At 39.5% G+C, this 19084-nt stretch overlaps 1 protein-coding gene across 2 annotated transcripts in view; it reads left to right on the plus strand.

The window, feature by feature from the left end:
• RAB31 (RAB31, member RAS oncogene family) overlaps positions 1-19084 on the plus strand; it is a 128669-nt gene that overhangs the window by 56284 nt on the left and 53301 nt on the right. For both annotated transcript variants that reach the window (XM_038543867.1, XM_038543866.1), the window contains exons 2-3: positions 299-378; positions 8814-8895. In XM_038543867.1, the coding sequence (XP_038399795.1) occupies positions 299-378; positions 8814-8895 (162 nt within the window). The remainder of the gene's footprint in view (positions 1-298; positions 379-8813; positions 8896-19084) is intronic.

The raw sequence follows: 19084 nt of genomic DNA on the forward strand, positions 1-19084 counted from the left end.
AGACCTCTTCAAAAATTTTCAAATCTGGAAATACATATATTGTGAACATGTGAGTTCTAGGCTAATTATCGTATGTATGTGGGACGTGTTTCTAAAGCTTATTTTTACCATCCTTCTTTCCTTTCTATGAAAGCAATACAATTTCATTTTAGAAAATACTGATATGAAATAGAAGAAAATGTTCTCCTCCCCTACTTCCATCAATCAGAAATAACCTCTTCCATCCTCTGGTTCTGTGTTTATACTAGGTCAGAACTGATACACTTGGTCTTCATGGCGTGTCCTCATTCTTTTCCAGGACACCGGGGTTGGGAAATCAAGCATTGTGTGTCGATTTGTCCAGGATCACTTTGACCACAACATCAGCCCGACCATTGGGTAAGTTCCTGTATGTTCTTCTCTTTCACATTTCTTCCTCTCAAAGCACTCAGAGAGGTCACTTTGTGCCTGAGCCTTCAAGCAGTTTTCATCCCAGCCAGTGAGACTTGATCCCAACTGTAAAGACTGACAGAAATGCAGTGACTTTTAGGCAGTATGTCTGGGCTTACTGTTCCTGTCAATAATTCTTTTTTCCTAGCCAACTGTCCTTTTAGGCTACAGCCCAAGACCATCTCCTTGATCTCCAAGAGCATTACTCTGCAAATCACACTGGCTTTATCTTCAGATGGAAGATGAGACACAAGGCAAATTCGCAAAGGTTCTGCTTTAAGTTGCCTACCAGCTAACCTGGAAACAGTTGTCCACTCACACAGCACAGTTGTCTACACAGTCTGTGGGGCAGGTTGATGTTCTTTCCTGGATTAATTGAATGTTAGCATTTCTATTCTTATGGTTGGGAGGGGAGTGGATTGTTCGCTTCTGAGACCCCAACCTTAGAATATAGGAACATTTTCATATTCCATTTTCCCCTGTCCTACAGATGCTTTTGCCAGATGTGCTTTGTTGTGCCATTTTTGCAGGTGCATGCTTTTTCACTCTCTTAGAACTTGGCCTCACTAAGGTTTCTCCCTGAAGATACCATGTTCTTTGCAGAGAGCAAAGGTTTTGTTTTCTTCAGAAGGGAAAGAATGTGTGTCTATATTTTGGAAACACTGTAGGATTGATGAGGACAGGGGCATTTGTCTCTGTCACTAGGTGGAGAAGATTCACAGCAGGGTATAAGTAGATGCTCCAGCAGTTGGTTGATAGGCCAGTGGTTGGAGTGGGGTAGGTGAGAAAATCCACTACATTCTTTAGCTTAAAAATGACTTAAAGAAGCATGTTCACAAAAATATGCGTCAAGAACTGTGACAGCAAGCTAACAAGTTAGCTGTGCCCATTTCATGGATACTGGCAGAGGACACACAACTCCTGGATCAGACACAGGGGAAGTAGCAGTAGTTGGAGTGTTCATTTTGTATTGGTTCCCTGAGCCCTAATTTCCTGTAGTGTGACGTGAAGAGGATCAGATAACACTCTATGCCCTGGATTGGGTTATAAGCTAGGACCCCCATGTTTAGGGAACCCAAATCTTTTTTTAAAAGATTTTATTTATTTATTTATTTATTTATTTATTTATTTATTTGAGAGAGAGAGCGAGAGCACACAAGTGCACAAGCTGGCAGAATGGCAAGTGGAGGGAGAGGGAGAAGCAGGCTCCCTGTTGAGCAAGGAAGGACCCCAACGTGGTGCTCAAAACCAGGACCCATGAGATCATGACCTGAGCCAAAACCAAGAGGTGGACGCTAAACCAACTGAGCCCCTGAGGCGCCCCATTGGGGACAGTTTTACAGACAAAATTCTTGTCACTCTTCTCTGTGATGTACTTGTATTTTCCTTAGTTTTCCATTTTGTGTGTTTAATAAAAGCAAAACCCTTTAGAGTGATTAACTCTAAAGTGTGGTTTTGGAAGATGGAGGAGATTCTTATCTTCTACTTTTTTTTTTTTAAGATTTTATTTATTTATTCATGAGAGGCACACAGAGAGAGGCAGAGACATAGGCAGAGGGAGAAGCAGGCCCCATGCAGGGAGCCCGATGCAGGACTTGATCCCGGAACTCCAGGATTACGCCCTGAGCCGAAGACAGATGCCCAACCGCTGAGCCACCCAGGCATCCCGCATCTTCTACTTTCTAAGCTTAAAAATATTCATTTTTAATAACAAATCTGGTTCCCTTTTGTAATGATTTTTCCAAATTAAAGGTAATACATGTTCTTATCGTAAATTATATGTGGTGAAATGACTGTTACACATATGTATAAGCATCACTGTGCCTATAAAAGATATATCATTTTGGTCACAGTATCTTGGTCAAAGCAAGTCATAATGCCAGCCCAGATCAAGGGAGGGAAAAGCAATCCCACTTCATGGTGGGAAGAGCAACATTTAGAGGGCGAGTGGTATGGATCATTGGTAACCATTTTGGAGACAATCAATCAAACTCTGTTGACCTTGCTTTGTCTAATAAGTACATTGTGGTGGTTTGGGGCTTTAAAAAATTACAAATTATATGGAAACTCTCTGTACTTTATGCTCATTTTTTTTGGTAAACCTAATACTTCTCTAAAAAATAGTCCATTAATTTAAAAATCATCCCTCGAATTACAGTGCTCATTATGAAAAATTCAGACCATGCCTAAAAATGTAAAATAAAAATTGAAGTCAGAGTATTTTACTAGCTCTCTGATCCAATTTTCTCCAATTTATATTAGCAATATTTAAAGTCCGAAGTGCTTATTTTTTTTTGATTTTTTAAATTTATTTATTCATGAGAGACACCGAGAGACAGAGAGAGAGAGAGAGGCAGAGACACAGGCAGAGGGAGAAGCAGGCTCCATGCAGGGAGCCTGATGTGGGACTCAGTCTCAGGTCTCCAGGATCATGCCCTGGGCCGAAGACAGGCGCTAAACCGCTGAGCCATCCAGGGATCCCAAAAGTGCATATTTAACATACTTCTTAAAAGTATTTTCTGGGTATGCAGATGCATGAATACATAATTTCAAAAAACAAAAATGGCATCAATTCTACCTGACATGCCATGGCATCCATTCTCCATCCTCTGCCTTGTTTTTCTGTCCTGAATATAAATTTCTTACAAGTCAGAAATAAATGGGACACTTTACATGCTGTCTGTATATTTCCTTGACAGAGTCAAGATTAAAGCCTAATTTTTCCTCATTATAAAAGTTCGTGTTCATTCTAAAAAACCACGGAACTTATAGAAGTTGGAATCATAGCATACATACAGTTTTTAATCCTGTCTTCATTTTGAACATTTTCTTGTATCCCATAATCTTTAGAAACATAATGGAAATATAATTTTTTCTTTTTATAAAAGTATTATATACTCATAAAAAATCGAAAATGAAGAAACCTGTGAAGAAAATATAAAAACCACCCATAATCTGCCTCCTGGCATAGCTACCATAAACATCTAGTGCATTTTCTTCCAGTCTTTTTACTATGTATATATAAAATCTTTAGTAATTTAACATTATATTATGAATTCCATGTTACTAAATGGTCTTTAAAAGCAAGGATTTTTTTCTCCCAGTTTTCTGGGCACATACATCAGTATATAAAAAAAAGCAGTGATTTCTGGGGCATCTGGGTGGTTCAGTCAGTTAAGTGTTCAACTCTTGATTTTGGCTCAGGTCATGATCTCAGGGTCATGGGATAGAGCCCCACCCAAGTTGGGCTCCACATTCAGTGTGGACTCTGCTTGTCCCTCTCCCTCTGCTCCTCCCCTGCCCTCTCACTCTTTTCTCAAATAAATAAATAAATAAATAAATAAATAAATAAATAAATAAATAAATCTTTTTTTTAAAAAACAATGATTTTTAATGGCAGTATTTTCATATAAGGTATTTAGGGTATTTATAACTTTTTTTTTACACTTTTTAAATAACATATGATGTATATCTTGGGGCATAAATATTTGCATGTACCTCTGATTATTTCATTAGGTTAAATTCATAACAATGGATAATTCAAAGAATATGACATATTTAAGGCTCTTGATGGATATTTCAATTGTTTTTCAAACAATTGTTATTTTTCCGTATACTTACCAGAAGCATACTTTTCCGTATATTCACCAGATTTTAGGTCTTGAAAAATGTTTGTATATATGATTTTGAGTTGTTACTTTCTATCAAACTTCAAACTTAAGCATTTTCTCACACCTTAAAATTTCTTCATAAACATTACATGATTATAGCATTAAATTATGTGCTGTTCTGCTTTCTGTCTATTTCATTCCTTACTTTTCTTCTGGAGTCAAGGTTGAGAAGGGCTCTTTGATTCTTATCTGTTGTCCTTTTCCTGATATAGTTCAATTACCCAATTAAAATTTATCCCACTCAAAATTTATCCTCTCTTCTGAGATTTTGTGAAAATGTTTCCAAACTCGAGCTTCAGAAAAATAAAGCTAGAAGGAACATACACATTTCTTGGAAGGTGTTATATATGGACTGCCATGCCTGGCCTATAGCTGGTGGGTTTGGTATGCTGGGAATCTGGCTTATAGATGCGTTTTATTTAGCCTGCACAGTGCTTTAATATTTAAGCCAATAATGAAGAATCAGGAGATTTTTGCATAATAAACTTGTATTTCTGGCTTCTTTTAAAAAATCGGCAGACATGGCTTACTGGGTGCACATACCCACGTGACAGAAGTCAGTTGGACCTGACTCACAGGCGCTCCATGTCAGGGTGGGTGGTGTGGGCTATCCTCTTTCCATGGCACTCCTGCTATTTATTGTTACTATTATTTTTATTAGTGTTACTTTTACACCTAGTCTGTTTGGCTCATTTATAGGGCCGCTTCCTGGGCCCGTAGGCATTTTAGTTCATGCCTCTAGCTGAGGGCCTTTTTCATTGTCACGGTGCTGGCCTCAAGAATCAGAGCCTTGAGGTGGCTTGTTTAGGTACGCCCAGCCAGTGAGCAGTGAACTTATGACTCAAACCAAGTCCACCCTTGTTTTTCCCACTGTGATCAAACTACCACTGGGGAAAAGGCCATAGGCTTCAAAATGTCATTTTCAGCAGTGTAAGAGTTGATTTTTATCGTCTTCTGTGACTCACAATGAAAAATCTTGGCTTTGCTATTCAAGCAGATTGTGTTGACATCTTGAACATATATGTGTGTGTGTGTGTGCATGTGTGTGTGTGTGTGTGTCTCCCTCTTTCTGTTTCAACATTTACAAGGTGATTGTGTAACTTCTCTGCCAGATTTTGGTTCCCATAGATAACAAAGTCAGGTCAGCATTGCCAAGCCTTCCCCGTCTACCACTCTGGGAGATCATCTATAGAGAAGAAAAGTTGCTTGACGTTCTTAAGATTAAATGCTAGCAAAGAATCTGTTAAAAAAACGACAAACAATCCAAACAACCAAAAGAACAAGGATTGTCAGTCGCCGTTTCAAATATTAATAGTCATTTTTCTAGTGGCAGGATGAGGAACAGAGGGGTGTATGTGTGTGTGTGTGTGATATGCATTACAACCATACTGAAGCTGTTCCTCGTGGGCTTGCTGTGTATCAAGCAGGAATTTCACAGATGTCATTCCCTCATTGGATCCTACAACAGCCCTCTAGATCGTGCAAAGTAGATATTGGTTTCTCAGATGAGGTTTCTCAAAGTAGATATGGTTTCTCAGATGAGGAAATTGAGGGCTTTTCTAAATGCTCATTCTGCCCTGCTGGCAGTGAGGACAGGACTCTGCATTTTGTTCCTGACATCTGAGACTCTTTGACTATGGAAAAACTGTCTTTTGAGTCTCAGATTTTTCCCCCTAATCTGTAGAGTGAAGAGGTTGGCCTCGATATTTCATGTTTCTTCCATCTCTAAAAGTCTCTGATTCTAAGATTTTTAAAGGCATGAACTTAGTTTTCTAAGCCTGAGACTTTTTAAGGGCAGGGTTGATACAATACTTATCCTAGTGCCTAGAATATATTGAAGCATGAATGGAAATCTGGCTTACATCAAAGAGACTAAAAGCAAAACTAAAGGTACTTATGGAAAAAATTTCTAAACAAAGTTAAAAGGCAAAGGTTAAACCAGAAAAAGAATTATTTAAAGTATAATGTTATAAAAGATTAGTATAAAACACTCAGGAAGTGAATAAGAAAAGATGAACAGGGGATCCCTGGGTGGCGCAGCGGTTTAGCGCCTGCCAATCCCATTGGCCCAGGGCGCTATCCTGGAGACCCGGGATTGAGTCCCCCGTTGGGCTCCTGGTGCATGGAGCCTGCTTCTCCCTCTGCCTGTGTCTCTGCCTCTCTCTCTCTCTCTCTGTGACTATCATAAATTAAAAAAGAAAAAAAAGAGAAAAAGGAAAAATGAACACCCCAACCAAAAAGTGGGCAGGGGTCATGAACTAAGTATTTACTAAAGAAAAATATAAGAGAACAATAAACACTAAAATGGCATTCAAAGTTATAAGTATAATAAAAATGGGAATGACTTATCATTCCTCCTTATCACACTCCGAAAGATTTGAAAGATCAGGATTGACTGGGAAGAAGGTCATCTTCTATCTTGTCATGGGTGTGTACTTGGTCCCAGCCAGTGTGGCATGTCTAAGATTAAGTCTAAGGAGATAGTTGACAAGGACACAAAGATATAAGTACAAAGAGATTCATTTAATCATAATCATAATAGTGGAAAATAGGTGACAAAAATGTCTATTGGTAGTGTAGTGAATAAAGCCATAACGTGGTATAGGATACTTAGTCACTTTAGATAATGATGTTGATCTATATTCATAGAAATGGAAAGAGGACCATGATACATCAAGTGGAGGGAAAACAAAATGTATGTAGAGTATGATCAATTATGAGCATACACATTATATAAAAATAATTTGGAAAGACATATACCAAAGTATTAGCAGTGACTGTGGCTAAGCAGTGACATGAAGATTGATTTGTTTCCTCCTCTGCTTTCATTTTTTGAATTTCTTTTTTGGGAGGTCCCCATATATTGCTTTTGTAATGGGATAAGTAATGAAGACATTTCTATTTTTGGAATATATTTACTCTTATCAGTAGTCTGTGTATATTTTAAGCACTTTAAAAGAAATAAAGCATCATGGGACAGTTGTGGTTTTGATAGTATTGGGTCATATCACTTAGAAAAATATTTAGAATTTCCATTTAGTGCAGTTGTAGGTTGATAAATGGAACTGTTAACTTTTGGTGTTGTGTGCATATGTTGTGGGGGTCGGGTGGGAATTGCAGGGACATATACTTTTCTATTTGGGACTTGTGTGGTTTACTTCTTAGTCTTGGGGAAAAGTAGAAGTTGAGGAAACATTAACAGAATGAGTGCTGAGTGGCACAGAACTGGACTGTGCGGTGGACAGGGTGGGTTAGCTGGGCTGTAGGAAGTGAGGGAAGACAGCCTTACCCCTAAAAACTCTACTGTGCCTCTCCTGAGAGTAAGAACATAATGAGGATACCATTTATCACACCTAAAAAATTAATTTTTTAAAAAAGATTTTATTTATTTGAGAGTGAGAGAAAGAGAGGAGAGAGAGGGTGGAAGGGAGCAGAGGGAGATGAACAAGCAGACTCCACACTGATCATGGATCCCAATGTGGGGCTCGATCCCACGACCCTGAGATCATGACCTGAGCTGAAACCAAAAGTTGAATGCTGAACTAACTGAACCACCTAGGCATCCTCTAGAAAATTAATTTTGATACAATGATCATTATCTGACATATAGTCTAAATTTAAATTTCTCCAGTTGTCCTCTAAATGTCTTTTAAAGCTATTTTCCTCTTAATTCCAGATTCAGCTAAGGGGCCTTTGGTGATTTTATCTTTTTCTTCTCTCTTAATTTAGATTCTAGAACAATCTCCTTGCCTTTTGTTTTGTTTGCTTTTCATGACTTTGTCTTACTTGAAACATTTGGGCCAGTTGTCTTGTAGAATGCTCCACATTTTCAATTCACCTGATTTGTTTCTTCATGATTAAATCCAGGTTTTGGCCAGAATGCTGCACAGGTGTTCTGTGTGCTTATTCCATCACATGAGGAAGCTTATCATGTCTGGTTGTCCCACTGTTGGGGATACTCACTAATTTTTAATGAATGGGAAGTTTATCTTACAGAAAAAAAGTCAAGGATATAAACTTTTCACGTAGTGTATCTTTACATCTTTCATGAACACAGAGAGTTTATTAACAGGAAATATACAAAAAAGAAAAGTATCAAGTGTTTCATTATCTACTGAGAGTTTCAAATCCTTCCCTTTTTTTAATGGAGAAAACATAAATACTTGGTAAATCACCGAGCTTTATCCTTGCATATATAAAAGCAGGATGAGAATGAGATATGGTATCTATCAGTTGCTCTAGTGTTGGATGCATAGCATAGGTGAATATGGAAGGCAGTTTTCTGTGTGTGCCATCTCAAGGCCCAAAATGTGACATGCCCAAAGACTAGCTGCCCCTTTCATTATTCATTGTTGTAAGAATAAGTCTATAAAATCTTGGGTTTTATTTTCTTTCCTGAGATTTGGGGCATATTATCTCAGAACAATTGAACACACTATCTTAGGACAGTGCTGTTGGAAGCACAGTGCTTTGAATGCATTCTGGCTTAAAAAAATTATTTTTCCCTTCCCTATACCTCCAGTTGGACAGACAGAAAATGCAGAATATTTTCTTCTGGGTGATGGGACTCCAGAAGCCCTTCTTTCCTCTTAGTGGCCTCCAGAAGGGAACTTTGGAATCTTGCTGAGGCAAGATGCACTTGGTTGAAATGGGAGCCTTTGTGAAGATTGTAGGGGCGCCTGGTAATATGGAGATGTTGATTCTCTTTTTCAGGGCATCTTTTATGACCAAAACTGTGCCTTGTGGAAATGAACTTCATAAGTTCCTCATCTGGGACACTGCTGGGCAGGAACGGGTAAGTGTATGAGTTGTTGGGTTGTTGGCTTTCTAGGGAAAATACTGAGCCCAGTTCCCGAGGAGTTCTTTGTATTTGCCAAGACTCTTGGTTGCAAGTGACAGGAACCCAGCTTCAGTGATTTAATCAAAAAAGGAAATGTGCTCTTCCACTGTGTGAAAAATGTATGGGTGGCTGTCTGGAGATAGGGCCATGTTCAAGTCCCCCAGATGTATTGTTAGAGGCAGCCAGCTCTATTCCTGTTTCTCTGCTATTCCCTCTCTAGACTGGCTTCATTTTTAGGCAGACTCACCTCCTTCCCTTCCCCGAGGGTGCCAAGGATGGCTCCGTCAGTGACTCCAGGCCTGCATTCTAGCACCTGAGCAGTCCCACAAAGGATGGTATCTCCTTTCTGTGACTTGCATCCGGAGTCTCCACACCTGTGGGTTCTCACTGGCTTGCTTTGGTCACGTGTTCCACTCCTGAACTTGACCCGTAGTAGCATTCAAGGGTGATTTGTAGCTCCTATTTGTAGGGCCAGGTAATGGACTTCACTCCAAGAGGTAGGGGCTGCCATCAGCCCCACCCGAGCCTCTCTGGTTGGCAGTCTGATGGGTTTAGGTACCCAAGGAAAATCTGGATTTTCTTACTGGAAAACGAGACAATGGACGTTGGGTTACCAGATATAGCCAATGACTTGTCTCTTATTCTTAATTCCTTTTATTTGCCAAAAATATTTATAGGGAAGATTATTTAAGAAGCTTATGTTTTTAGATTTTAAAAAGTAAAATAATACCAGCACAGACTGTCCATAACAGGGTATTCGTATAATAACTAGAGTGTATGTTGTCAGAGTCGAAAGGGGGTGGTCAGGATAAGTGACACACAGGGATAACCAATAGCTTGTCTTCACTGGGGGCTTTCAGCCTGTTCAGAGCTTTCATCAGAGCTGATGATGATAGAGTAAAATAGGTTAAGCTTTCCCTTGTCTGATCCAGGCTCATGTGGCCACCTTCTCTACCTACCCTATTTAAATGTCAACACTTGTCTTTTTTCTGTCCCTGCTCCACTCACTTCCTTTTTCTCCACAGCTCTTACTACCTTCTAATGTACTATTTAATTTCATGATTATCTCTCTCTCAAAGGAAGAGAATCCAGGGCTCGGGATAACGCATCCTTTTCATTATCAGCTCCTGGCAATTCAAGTGTGTGTTTCTGTGACTTTCATTTTAAATAAATCCCCACTCCAGCATTTGTAGATTCAGGCTACTAAGGTTTTAAAGGTTTCTTTCTTCTTAATCAGGATGAGTCTTCTGGCCTACAAATGCTAACCTCATTAGAATGTCTTCTATTTTGCTGCTAAATTGAGAGCATAGACTTGCACCCATGAAGGTACTGCCTGGAGCACCTCTTAACTCTAAGTCAGCTGTGAATGCTGACCTCTGAAATGAGATGATGGATCCTAGGAGAAAACGTCTACCCAGGGATCTCTTCTTTACATATCTTCCTCTTACATACTATGTACATATATTTGTAGGATGTAGATCTGCTCGGTTTTTGGTTTTGGGGGTTTGGTTTTTTTGGTTGTATTTATACAGAAGTAGAGAGGTTTTCTTGCTCCCATTTTCACTTTTTGCCCATGAAATAGTTGCTTTTGCAGCCACTTTTAATGAGCATAATAAGTCAATTTTACAAATTGCTGGCATAGTATTAGCATACCTACTGCTTCTACTGCTGGTGGATATTTCCTGAGGGCTTCTTATGTTCCATAGAGTGTTCTGAGCACCTTCCATGTACTAACTAACACACTTAGTCCTCTCGCAGCACTCTCAAGTGGGGACTATTTTTACCCCTATTTATAAGTGAGGTCACTATGGGACCGAGAGATTAAGTAACTTGCTCAAGACCACACAGCCAATGAGACATAAAGCTGAAATCTGAATCCAGCAGTCTGGGTTCTGAGCTTTGCATTGTAGTTTTGTTCAGCTAGAAAAATCACACAAAAGCCATGCAGCTGACAGTAAAATTATCCAAAATCCCACCACCCAGATATTTCCACTGCTTTTTAAATTGAAGGACAATTGACATGCAATATTAGTTTCAGGTGTACATTGTAGTGATTTAGTATTTTTTTATACGTTATGAAATGATCCCCACAATATGTCTGATTTCCACTATTGACATTAGATGACCATTCTTCTCACTGTGTGTGTTGTAACTTCACATCAGAGGGCTCACAGTTCTTTATAACCAGATGTTTTCACTGGGTAATAACAGTGTTCCTGAGGAGAGATTTCTGTATGATCTAAACAGAATATTTGACATCTCCCTACCTATTCTGATATAATATTCAAGGAATTGACTGCTCTTGATGAAATTTGGTACTCTAAAGTGACTACTGTAGTCTGTAGCTTGCTCCCTGACCACCTCAAAGCAAAATAGCAATAGAAAATTTTTCATATGACCATGTTTCTAATTATTCTAATTGCTTTTCCTAAAATTTGGCTATTAGAGGTAATGGACATCTGTGACTATATTGCTATGTCTGTAATTTTATTTTATTTTATTTTATTTTATTTTATTTTATTTTATTTTATTTTATTTATTTTATTTTATTTTTTATTTTTTTATGTCTGTAATTTTAAAAGCATAGTATTGCATATGTTATTTTATTATGCATATTATATTTATTATATATTATTGTGTTATTGTATCAGTGTTATATGTGTTGTTAATATTATCTATTATTATAATTATTAGTATTCTATGTGCAAGGTCCAATTCCACAGTACTTCAGGGAAGAGGGACTGAATTTTGGATGATAACTTCAGATGGATGCTTTTTAGAATATAGGTGGGTGGAGAGCATGTGAAAAATGTCTGACAGCCTCTGCAGTCATGGATCCCTCCAACCCATGAAGGCCTGGTTTAGCTATCCTCAGGCCGTGCTTGTCTGGTGTCCCTCTGTGCAATCTCTCATCTCTCCAGTGATGGCAATTTCTCAGTCATTTTGGGAGTTTGTTGCGGATTTGATCGTTCTTGTAATGACGTTGCCTAATGTTGGAGCTAAAAATAAATTCTATGCTGCTGCGTGTGCCTTTTGCTATTTGTTCTGTCTCATTAATTGTTGGAGTCCAGTGTACTTTTTTATCCCTCTTTATCCTTGTAGAAATCGGCTAGTGTTCTCCTTTTTCTTTGTAATTTTAAACAAACTCTCTTTGGATTTATGATTTGATAATATAAAGACATAGATTTCCGTGGCCTCAAAGGGGATAATATGCAGTGTGTGTGTTAATTACTCAGTATTTGTTTATTTGTGGAACTATCAAGCCAAGTGCTGCCTCGTATACACAATATTAATTCTGGACCACATTCGTGGCACAAATTCATACTCTTGAAAAATTACTCTTCCTTCTGTGTGAGCACTGGAAATGTAAAAGGATCTCTCTTTGTGGGAGAGAGTATTCATTCTTGATATGCTGTCTTAATTATGCTTTTCATTCAAGCACGTATGACGGACATCTTATGATCTTTTCAATGGCAAATTGTAATCCTTGGACTGCCTCTGTTAAAAATGTTTTAAAATTTAACCACTTCAATCAACCAATTGATTGTTGAATCCAATTTGTTAGAAGCTTAACATTTGCAAAATTTATGCATTCGTTTTTTTTTGCTGCCAAGAGGGGTGTGGAGTGGGCAAGAGTGCCATTGGAGTACCTGTGTTGTAGCGTCACTGTGGGCTTTTGGGGTTTTTTATCCTGTCCTCTTGCAATGAGTTGTGCTGGTTCTGCTTTGTACAGAGCTGTGAATGGAACTCAGCAGTAGGTCAGCAGATGTCTCTGGAAGGTTTTACACAGGAGCTTGAAGTGGTTCCAGGGGAGAGAAAGGAACTTGTCTGTCCAGTTTTGTCTTCCTATCTCCCACTGGTCAGAATTGTCACGGGAAGATGAGACTTCTGTCATAATGTGTCAACACATCCTTCTTTCCCTCTGGGTTTCCTTTTGACTCTCTTCTTTGTTTTCCCAAATAAACTGGGGACTAGAATATCCATGTTATTATTAAAAATGTCTTGAGGCGCCTGGGTGGCTTTGTCGGCTAAGTGGCCGATTCTTGATTTTGGTTCAGATCATTTCAGGATTGTGAAATTGAGTCCTGCGATGGACTTACACTGAGCATGGAGCCTTCTTGGGGTTCTTTCTCTCTCTCTCCCTCTCCCTCTGCCTCTCCCCCCTCTCTTTTTCTCTCCCTCAAAAAAAGTCTCATCAATAGGAATTATAACCTCCATCTTCTAGATGTGTGCTTCTAAGTCATTCTGGTTTTGTTTTAAAACACAGTTGCAATCCTTAGGATAATTCCATTAAAATGTTAGTATCTTAGAAGATTTTGATGCTTATTCTAAGAATCTAACATTAACAGATTTTAGCATCATCTTATTATCTGGTTTCACTTGGGTTGAAGTCAGTATTATGGCTGCCTCTCTGCCCTAGTGCCTCATCATAATGGTTGTATTTGTAAAATTTGGGTTTCAGGGGATCCCTAGGTGGCTCAGCAGTTTAGCGCCACCTTAAACTGCCCAGGGTGTGATCATGGGGTCCCAGGATTGAGTTCCGCGTTGGGCTCCCTGCATGGAGCCTGCTTCTTCCTCTGCCTGTGTCTCTGCCTCTCTGTCTGTGTCTCTCATAAATAAATAAATAAAATCTTAAAAAAAAAATTTGGGTTTCAAATGTACCACAGTCACAAAATCTGCAAAGGTGAATTAATGGTTCTTTGGTTAAAATAAAAAAGCTCTCCCCTTACTCTACTAATACATCTGAAGTTGAATAGCCTGACGTCTGAAATCAAGCTCATTATTATATACTTTTTTAAAGTGAAATTGAAGAACATATATATAGGCTAAAAAAATAGACCTCCCTTCCCAATACTTACTAGAAATTATGGAGCTTTGAACTTAATAGTAAAAATGACATAATTCAAAGATTTGTGTAGGGAATTATATAATTTATTACTACTGTTTTTTTGGGGGGTATTTTTAAAAATTTGATAGAACACCGAAAATGAAAGAAATGCTAAGAACAAATTGAACATTGTATAGGACTGAGTAAGTCAGTATTATCTAATAAAAGATTGAGCTATTGTAGAATTCTAAATATGATCTTAAATAAACAACACTTTATTTAGAATTTAGAATACTATTATTAATCCTGAAAGTTGACACCTGGCTGTGCCTGTTAATTCTTTTTTTATATCTTTCTATTTAAAAGTACTCTTGTGCTGGGGCGCCTGGGAGGCTCAGTCCATTAAATGTTTGACTCTTGAAATCCGCTCAAGTCTTGATCTCTGAGTTGTTAGTTCAAGCCTCGAGTTGGGCTCCACACCCAGTGGCGTGCGTACTCTTGTACTTATAGAAATGTTACAAAAATATTATGGAGCTTTCTAGCTGAGGTGGCTCTACTTCAAGCTGTGAGGACACAAGGGGGACACTGCTTGCTTGTTCATTCTGGGGTTAGAGAGGCAGCAGCTATCTGAGGAAGCACTCCTTGGGCAATGCAGAAGCACGAGGAGCAAGGCACAGATGCAAGGCCCCTTAACACTAGGGTTAGAATGAGCATATGACACATGACCTACATTCCTTTTGCCAAGGCAAGTCACATGGCTCAGCCCAAAGTCAAAGGATAGAGAGACATGGCCTTTAGAGGAAGTGAGAAAACTACATTGGCATAAACAGGGCATGGATTCATGGAAAGGTGAACAAGTAATTGGTGGCCGTAATTTTCTGCCATAGGCTTCTATTGGGTTCTCTTGCTCTGTGTGCTTTGGAGGCTCCATTCATCCAGCCTGGAATTTCTTTTCAGACATCTAGCTCAGTCTTTTTCCATTGAGTTTACTTTTACTCACTTTACGTTTTATCCAAAATGAATTTCCTTTTTTTTTTTAAATAAATGAAATTTTTTTTTAAGATTTTATTTGTTAATTCACAAGAGACAGAGAGAGAGAGAGAGAGAGAGAGAGGCAGAGACACAGGCAGAGGGAGAAGCAGGCTCCATGCAGGGAGCCTGACGTGGGACTCGATCCCAGGTCTCCAGGATCAGGCCCTGGGCTGAAGGCAGCGCTAAACCACTGAGCCACCCGGGGTGCCCCCAAAATGAATTTCCTGTTAAGAAATCTAAAACTGTAGAGACAATGCTTGCCCTTCTGTGGCTTTTAAAATACAGTGGACCTTGAGCAACATGGGGGCTTGGGGGGACTCCCCCACCAGTTGAAAATCCAGGTATAACTTTAGACTCCTCCAAAACTTCACTACTAAAATACCTACTGTATCTACTGTTGACTGGAGGCCTTACTGAGAACATAAACAGGCAATGAACAATATTGTATATGTTACATGTAATGTAATCTTACAATAAAGTCAGCTAAAGAAAAGAAAATGTAATTAGAAACTCATAACAGAAAATGCATTTACAGTCCTGTACTTTAAAAAAATCTGTGGACTTGTATAGTTCAAACTTATGTTGTTCAAGGGTCAACTGTATATTCATTATTTCTTGGTACTTGAGATAGTCCCTCCCTGTGTTTCTGGAAAGAGCCCAGTGAAGGTAGCTGTGATGTGTGATGTGAAATTCTCTATTTACCTGTTCCTTGATAAGGGAACTCTTTTCCTGTCCACTCCCTCACCCATTCTAGACTTGCTCAAAGTTCCAGTTTCATAAGCTTCTTATTTTCATTCTCTGGTTCACTTTGGAAGCAGCTGAGCCATGCTTTCATCTTTTTTGGAAATCCCATCCTGGAGTTTTAGTGGTTGGAAATAAAATTAACTGATAAACACCTTTGTCTGCATTTGTTTCTGCATGGATTATCATCATGTAGAGTATTACCTCTCTTTTTTAAAGACAGCTTAATTGAGGGGCACCTGGGTGACTCAATTGCTTAATCCTCTGCCCAGGTCATGATGCTCAGGTCATGATCCCAGGGTCCTGGGATCCCAGGGTCCTGGGACTCACATCAGACTGCCTGCTCAGTGGGGATCCTGCTTCTCCTGCTCCTTGCTACTTATGCTATCTCACTCTCTCTCTCAAATAAATAAATAAAATCTTTTTTAAAAACCCAACTTTATTGAGTTATAATTCACAGACCATATAATTTACTCATTTAAAGTGTACAGTTCAGTGGACGCTAGTATATTAAGATTGGGCAACTGTTGCCACAATTAATTTTAAACCCATTAACAGTCATTCTCTATTTCATCCCATGTCTCCCAGCCCTTGGCTGCATTCTGCCTCTAGATTTGCTTCATCTGGACATTTCATATAAAGAGAATCATACAATCTGTGTGTTTTTGTGACTGGCTTCTTTCACTTAGCATCATATTCTCAATGTTCATCCACATTGTAACTTGAATCAGTGCTTCCTTCTTTTTCATGACTGACTGATACTCCATTGGATGGATGTACTACATTCTGTTTATCCATTCCACATTTTTGGCTGGTATGAGTAATGCCTCTTTAAGCATTCATGTACAAGTTTTCATGTAGATAGTTTTGTTTGTTTAATCTCTTGGGAATATATCTAGGCCTGAGATTGGTGGGTCCTATGGTAACTCTATGTTTAGCATTTTGAGGACCCACCAAAACTTCTCCAAAGTGGCTATCCCATTTTATATTCCTCTTTTGTTTTCCATTTTATATTCCTATAAACAATGTATGAAGTTCCACATTCCTACCAACATTGGTCTTTGCCAAACTCAGGGTTACAAAGATCTACTCTTATATGTTCTTCTAAGAGTTTTAGAGTTTTAGTTCTTACCTTTAGCTCTATGTTCCATTTGTTGTTAATTTTTGCATATCTTATAAGGAAAAGATTCAACTTTACTTTCTGTATGTTGCTATTAAACTAAATCAGTTGTCTCAGTACAACTTATTGAAAAGACTATTCTTTGTGCAATCGGTTTTCTCGGCACCTTTGTTAATATAATCAGTTGACCACAAATGTGCGGGTTTGATTCTGGACTCAGCTCTCTTTCTTTGATCTGTTTTACCTTTTGCCAATATCACATTGCCCTGATTGCTGTAGTTTTTTAAGCAAGTTTTTAAACTAGGAAGTATGAGTCCTCCAACTTTCTCCTTTTTCAAGGTTGTTTTGGTTATTCCACATCCCTTGTATTTACACAGAAATTTTAGGATCAGCTTGTACAGTTTTGCAAAAACCTTGCCTGTATTTAATTGATAGGGATTGTGTTAAATCTGTAGATAACTTTGAGGTTACCCACTCCTTAAACCTTTAACTTGTAAGTGGTAAGTAAGTTGCAAACTGTTTTTTATCACTAATTGTGGATTAGAAATGCAGCCTTGAGCTCATAATGGTACTTGAAAAAATTCTGAATAAAATATTAAATCTTTGAAATATTAAAATGTGTTCCCCAGAATAAATTAATATAGAACTATAAATAAGGTTATATTTGTGAAGTGATCACTTACAATTTACCAAACTATTACTAGATTTGAAATGTATGATACTTGACTAAATTATGTGTTTAAAAGAAGGAACCTGCCTTCAAAATAATATTAGTTGCAGCTGATTTAGTTTTTTCAGCAATATTATCTAACCCGGGACCAGACTTTATTTCCTTAATGCACAGTATTCAGGAAAGCGTGATAATATTCGGAAACCTGTTGATACAAAGGCTTTCAGTGACTCTCCTAGTGAGTGTACAAACTTGTCTCCCCCACCTCCCTGCCCCTCAATTTTGAGATATTTCAGGCACTCCAGGAAAGAAGAAAATGACAGTATAATATTTCAGCACCCAGATTTGTTTACTCTTTACTTGTTCCTTCTGTCAGAGGTTTTCCTGGAAGCAAGGTCCCCGAAGAAGGCACAGTCCCGCTGGGGCCCTAGGAGCTGACAGGTTAGCCTGCGGTGTAGCCCGTGCAGCCGTGCTGCTTGCTCCCCTCCGGCTTACGTTTGCAAGCGCCTACCACGCTCCTACAGTGGGAACGGTTAGGCCACAGGATGACATGTGCAGAGGCAGCTGAGGGGCAGCCAGGCAGGGCTGGGGCCCAAACGCTGGGTCTCAGCGGGTCCCGGGAAAAGAGAAGGGAAGGAGGCAGCAAATAGCTGAGGTCAAGCTCCGGATGGACAAATAGCAAAAGAAACTTGTTTGCTTTCTTTCTGTCTTTCCTTGGGGCCCTGGACTCCGCAGTCAAGAAAGTGGTTCTCTTTTCATAGACCATGGCTCAAGTCAGAGGAAATTTTGACCTTTGGGAGTCCTTGAAGAATGGGGCCTCTTAGAAGCCCAGAATGAGCTGCTCTTTGTTTTCTCCTGGGCTTGCTGTGCAGCGGCTGGAAATACAGGCCCAGCTCCACGCGGCCTCGGCAGCTAGCACCCGCAGGGAAATTGCTTCACCCCAGTGCACCTTTCCCACACCCACGAGAGATCAACTCTCCTAGGACTTTACCTCTGGTGGAAGAGCGTCGGGACCTGGTTTTGGCTGTCCTTCCCCGCCTATCACAAGAGATCAGTGCTTTGAATCAGTACAGATCACTATCCTGATAAGGGAAATACTCCTCCTCTCCCCTCCACTCCCCTAAAACTCCCTCAAAAGGAATACGGAGACACAGCAGAAGCTTACAAATCCCGTAGATGCTGTGGAAAATGAGGTAAAGGGCTACTGCTATCCATAGGGCTGGGCCACATCACCTCCGTTTAGAAGGAGCCTTGGCAATCACTTGATTTAAAAGTGGTACAGCAGGGGCACCTGCGTGGCTCAGTGGGTCAAGTGTCTGCCTTTGTCTGGGGTCGTGATCTCAGGGTCCTGGGATCGAGTCCTGCGTCGGGCTCCCTGCCCAGGGGGGAGCCTGCTTCTCCTTCTCCCTCTGCTGCTCCCCCTGCTTGTGCTCTCTCCCTGTATCAGATAAATAAAATCCTAAAGAAATGAATAAATAAATAAAAGCTACAGCTGAAGAGGTCCAGGGATATTTCAAAAATATTAAAAAACAAAACAAAACAAAACAAAAAACCGCTCAGCGGTTTAGGGCCGCCTTCAGCCCAGGGTGTGATCCTGGAGTCCCAGGATCGAGTCCCACATCGGGCTCCCTGCATGGAGCCTGCTTCTCCCTCTGCCTGTGTCTCTGCCTCTCTCTCTCTCTCTCTCTCTGTGTCTCTCATGGATAAATAAATAAAATCTTAAAAAAATTGGTGACAGAAGCTGCAAGGAAAG

Source organism: Canis lupus, chromosome 7 (genome assembly GCF_011100685.1).
Source record: "Canis lupus familiaris isolate Mischka breed German Shepherd chromosome 7, alternate assembly UU_Cfam_GSD_1.0, whole genome shotgun sequence".
Taxonomy (NCBI): Eukaryota; Metazoa; Chordata; class Mammalia; order Carnivora; family Canidae; genus Canis; species Canis lupus.